The following is a 5539-nucleotide window of genomic DNA, read 5'->3' on the forward strand; positions in this document are numbered from 1 at the left end:
TGGGGACTTCGGTTGCCAGTTGATCTGTTAACAGGACACCCACCTTATGAAGAGTTGCCTGAGAATGTGCCAGAGTTTGTGAAAGTGTTATCGGAAAGGATGGATGATATTCACCATCAAGTGTGATCAAACTTGAAAACGCTGCTGATTCGATGAAGTTAACTTATGATAAGAGATCTACTGAAGTCAGCTTTGTACCAGGAGACACAGTATGGTTGTATAATCCCAGGAAGACCAAAGGGAAGTCTCCTAAGTTGTCTTCTCCATGGGAAGGCCCATATGACATAGTGGATCGTCTCTCAGACGTGACTTTCCGGATAAAATGTGGTCGGCGAGGTAAGCCAAAAGTGGTGCATGCCAATAGGCTTTGGCATTATCACGGTCCAGGACATTTCAATTGGGATGAAGTGAACAACAGAACAAATGACGCTGCTGAAGACGTGCCACCTGAAGAAAGCACTGTCAAAGAAGAAACTCTACTCAGTTCTGAGAAGGGAAACGGTGAAGCTCTTGATGAAGTTACTACCACTGATGTGACTGTTATCGATGATAGAACATTTCCTGATGAAGCAGATGAACCCCATATGAAGCAGAAACCAACGAGACGGAGACCAGTACGGAAGAAGATACGTCCCATAAAATTAAGACTTTGTTGAATTGTAATTCTGTGTTGTAATTCTGTACATTTTAATTAAGTTATTGTTATTGGTTTATTGTATGTGGTTATTGTTCGGGACGAACAATACTAAGGAGGGGGCAGTGTTGCCTCAGCGAGGTCACGTGACTAGTGTCATGCCACGTTTTCTAGAAATATCCTGTTCCTTCGTGAATGTCCTAGCATTTACTAGATTGGGGGTAATCTGGTATATATAAGATGGTCACAACGTGACAGGAACAGTTTAATAAGTAATTGAATCTATGCGGACAAAATATTGTTGGCCGCGTGAGATATAGCGTTTGTTATAGCGCGACTGTTGAAATTAAGTGTATCGTAAAGTTGTATTCGGAAAGAATATACCAGTTTTATTAAGAAAGGACTTGTGTCGCTAAAGTTTCGTTGGAACGAAGTTACGGAAAATCAACTAACGAACGGAGACGTAACAATACCATGTGACACACAAATATCGATATTTAGAATTTCTTTTTAATATTTACTTTTAAATTAAGAAATTAACTAATGGATCATACTAAAATTTAAATTATAATCTACAATTTGGTACCAAACTTATTGATATACATTCATAAAATAGATGTTCAATAAGATTTTGAATGCGAGTATATAAATGCAATGACATGGCCTTTGACCTGTGATCATAGTGTTACGACAGTCGAAGTCACGTGACTCTGGTAACACGGCATGACTTTCTAGAAGGATCGGGGAACCTCACGAATATCCCAGTATTTGATAGACGCCCTCTATTTTAATGTATAACCCGGCAAATAAAACGGAGAAGAGAAGTAACGGCATAGAGAATTGCAGACAGGGAGATATAGAGACAGATAATCGAGTAAAGTCGTAAGTAAAGTGCGTGAATCGTTGTGAATTATAGCATGTGTTTAAGTTAAAGTGACTGTAGAAATTAAGTGTTTTGCAAAGTTGTATTGAGAAAGAATAAACTAGTTTTAATTAAGAAAGGACTTGTATCGCTGAAGTTTCATCAGAAAGAAATTAAATTATCAAACGAACAGAGACGTAACAATAGGAAGACCTGTATAGATAGGGTTAAAGTTTCACGTTCGTCTTTAGAATATTCATGAAGTGGTCTTCATATACTTTCACTTCTAGTTTCTGTTAAGACTGTTTCTTAACTTCAATTTAATCCCAGTTTATTACAGTCGCCTTATTATTTATATTTTTGATTATTGGGTGACTCTTCCTCATTGTGAATTCCAGTTTCTCACATGGTTTTTTGACCAGGGGTCTTCGGTCTCCTCGCTCTCGGATTATTGGGCTGTCTTTTCCCATATCCTTCATTTTTCTCGGTATCACCGAGTTTTTTGCTTCCCCTGTCCTTACAATGTTAATGCATTCCTACTGGATTCGTTGTCCCCTTCCCCCAGATGGCCTACTCTTCTGGACTGGGATATTAATGTGGTCCTCCATTCCCTCACTTTACCTCTGTTTGAACCACTATCCTCGTGTTCCATGTTTCACCTTTCCCTTAAAATGTATTCCTTCTCTTAGACTGTGGACGTCGAAGGTCCAATTTGTTTTCCATTGACGTTTCACATATGCTTTACCACCCTACCTATCTTCTCCTTTATTTGGGTCACTCCTTCCTCCCAAAGACCTCAGTGGCTTGGAAGGGTAACTCCTCCTTTTTGCCTATTTCCCTTCCTTCTATTTGTCATCTCTACCATCGTCCCGATCCAGATAGACTTCTAAGTCCAGTCTGTACACTTCATTGTTATATGGCCCACATGGCTTCTTTCCATGGTACCTATTCCCAACCCTTTATCCCTTGGCAGTCTTCCTCTCTTTGGGATACTTTCCCTTCTACCCTCACCAATTGGGTTTGACTTTTGATTTGATTGCCTTATTCCTCCTTGTCTTCTTCCTCCCGGAATTTGTTCCAGGTGTATTCTCATCATATTCGACACCTCACCCTTTCCCTCACATCTTTGGTGGAAATCCTATAGTCAGGCATGTGGACTACACCTAATACATTCATCTCCCATTATTTACACCATATCAAGGTCACTTCTTTGTCGGGTTTTTGTCCTCTACCTGTGACCGTTCTTCAGACTTTTTAGTGCAACTTTGACATATGTAAGTTTATATTCATACTTTTGTTTTCTTTTCAGGGGCCCTTGCTTCATTTACTCATTATATGGATCTCACTCTGTGGTGAGTTGTGCCTGACCAGGTATTCTTCAACTTGAAATCCACACTGTTGAGATGGGGTGTTCCACGAGATTGCTTGTAGGTAAATAACCTTGCTATATAATTGCTTCATAAACTTGCCCATTCAGGACCATACCACCCATGGAGTGCACGAGTAAAGTAGAAGGGGATACCTGCCTATCCCTGCCATACCTTGTATTGAATATATTGGTATGGTCTGCTTTTCAAAATAGGGTTTTGTGATCACCCATTGCACTGTCTCAGGTGATGACATTCCTCTGGACTCTCCACCGTGTTCTCACCTCCATTTCTACTAGTGAAGTATGCGAGTTCTTACTACTCTCCATTTCCAAGCTGCTGCGGTGGTCGACCATGAAGGCACCCTCCTGAATGGGTTCCGCACAAAGATGGTTATAACCATTCAGTGCAGAGTAGGGCAGTTGTGTTCTGTGGATGTAGATGATGTGATATCCTCCAATATACATTATATACTCACAAAGGAGTGAGACAGCAAAATGCAGTTCACCCCTTCGATGGGGAGCCGTCATCCTACCCCACATGGATGTTGGTATCCAGTGGCTGGGTTTTGTATTTAGAGTAGAATCAATCAACATAAGTCCTCACACATGATTATGATTGTCTATATTCCTCCCTCAATACCCCTTCTGTGTTGTGGTTTACAGTGGAGGTAATGAGGATTGTTCTGGTTCTATCCTTTTTGCTATCCCTCATTGTATCTTATTCTGAGGATTTTATTGTTTTTCGGATAGTTTCGGTCAGTTTCGCTGTTGGGGGAATTTATTTATATTATATGGATATCCTTTCAATACTGGATGTCGGGTCTCCAGATCAAAGCTAATACGTGTCATGCTCAGGAGTTGGAGATGTTCTAGATCCACCCGGTCTCTTGCACTTGAGGTAAAGACTGTATGATTCTCATCCTACCCCCACATGGATGTTGGTTCCAAGTGGCATGGATTTTTTATGTAGTTGACTTCCCGAGTACAGTCCATCACACCCTAGCCATTTTACACCTAGGGGTACATTCATTGTTTTACCCACTTTTATACTTTATGGGATTGAGTTACATATATATTTTCAGAGCTAGGAACACTATCCTGCCATAGTTCTCTCCCACTTGGACGTGCTCCTCTCTTTTTCCACCCTTATAAACTACTAAAAACCATTGTTTCCTATCTTAGAAAATCAACTTTTTCTACTCTTCTGAAGATTGATACATCTTATGTTGAAAAGAAACTATGAACTTATATTGAAGAGAGATAACACTACATAACCATCACATTACTTTTGAAAATTCAGAGCTCTTAAGGCAAGTCTGACAAGGAACATTACACGAAATAAAGTGTAGCAGTCACTAAACAATGACTCTCAGAACACTTGTGAACTGTTTAAAGTGAAATCATTCCAAGTGAATTAATGTTATTTTATTAGCAAACATGATGTGCCTTTTTTTCCCCATACAACTATATGAACAAGTCACTTTTATTTAATTTTTAAATTTCATAGAACCCATAATTAATTATTTTTATTCCAGTAGTCATTCCAGATGTGAGGATCTGCACAACAAAGGATCCACAGAGAGCTTTGGAAGGGTCCTCAAAAATTAGTAAAGTTTATTAATAATTAAAAAAATAGTCTTAGGTGTTTTTACCAGATCTCTACGAAGTTATTGTGTCATACATGAAGACTGTTATCCCAATTTGTTTTTGATGGAAATAGTTGATGTTTTGACTCAATGCTCTGACATATGGTCAGAATATATTTTTTTATGTAACAAAAACTAAAAATTAAGAAGCTGTTAAAACCACTTAAAAAATTCAGTTTAGGCCTGGGACAACCAGGTTAAAACCTGCAAGAATTTTGTTAATGCATATCATAGTACAGAACCGAGTGCTAAGCATGAACTATGTATCAGTATAAAACATACAACAATTAAGTGTTGTTCTTATAGGCTTTAATTATAAAATGGATGCTAGTCTTTACATTTACAAACCAATTTAAACATGAAATCAATATCTTTTGGAAATGTTTACAAAAATTATCCAGTATTTAGTGTTTTAACCAATTTAGCAATTTTAAAAATTTTAAGAAATCTCATGTTGGAACTATTATAGAGGTACCAATATACAGATTGTTCAGGAACTGAACCTAAAATTTTCATATCTCGTCAGATGGTTTGGCCAGTTAAGCTACTACTTTTCAGTTGATCCAAATCAAAGGTTTCACTTCAGTGGTTATTAAAAAAATGGACTATTTATCAATGCTAATCAGCTTCTAAAGTTCAAAATTGTTTAAGGAGTGAAGTTTTGGAGTTTTCTGAAGAAGATGAGTATTGATGTGATTTGGATCCATGAATACTTGTTTAAGTAGTGAAGTTTTCTGAAGAAAATGAGTATTGATGTGATGATCCATGAATACTTGTTTAAGTAGTGAAGTTTTCTGAAGAAAATGAGTATTGGTGTGATGATCCATGAATACTTGTTTAAGTAGTGAAGTTTTCTGAAGAAAATGAGTATTGATGTGATTTGGATCCATGAATACTTGTTTAAGTAGTGAAGTTTTATGAAGAAAATGAGTATTGATGTGATGATCCATAAATACTTGTTTAAGTAGTGAAGTTTTCTGAAGAAAATGAGTATTGGTGTGATTTGGATCAATGAATACTTGTTTAAG

The 5539-nt window shown here is 37.6% G+C and overlaps 1 protein-coding gene across 1 annotated transcript in view; it reads right to left on the minus strand.

Annotated features, from left to right (window-relative positions):
- Positions 1-2885: 2885 nt before the first annotated feature.
- Positions 2886-5539, minus strand: part of LOC106472912 (probable ATP-dependent RNA helicase DHX35) — a gene marked incomplete at its 3' end in the record, with an annotated part of 57286 nt that continues 54632 nt past the window's right edge. The window contains 1 exon segment of the mRNA XM_013933584.2: positions 2886-2891. Within this exon segment, the coding sequence (XP_013789038.2) occupies positions 2886-2891 (6 nt within the window).

The sequence above is a fragment of the Limulus polyphemus genome, unplaced genomic scaffold (assembly GCF_000517525.1).
Source record: "Limulus polyphemus unplaced genomic scaffold, Limulus_polyphemus-2.1.2 Scaffold5729, whole genome shotgun sequence".
NCBI lineage: Eukaryota > Metazoa > Arthropoda > Merostomata > Xiphosura > Limulidae > Limulus > Limulus polyphemus.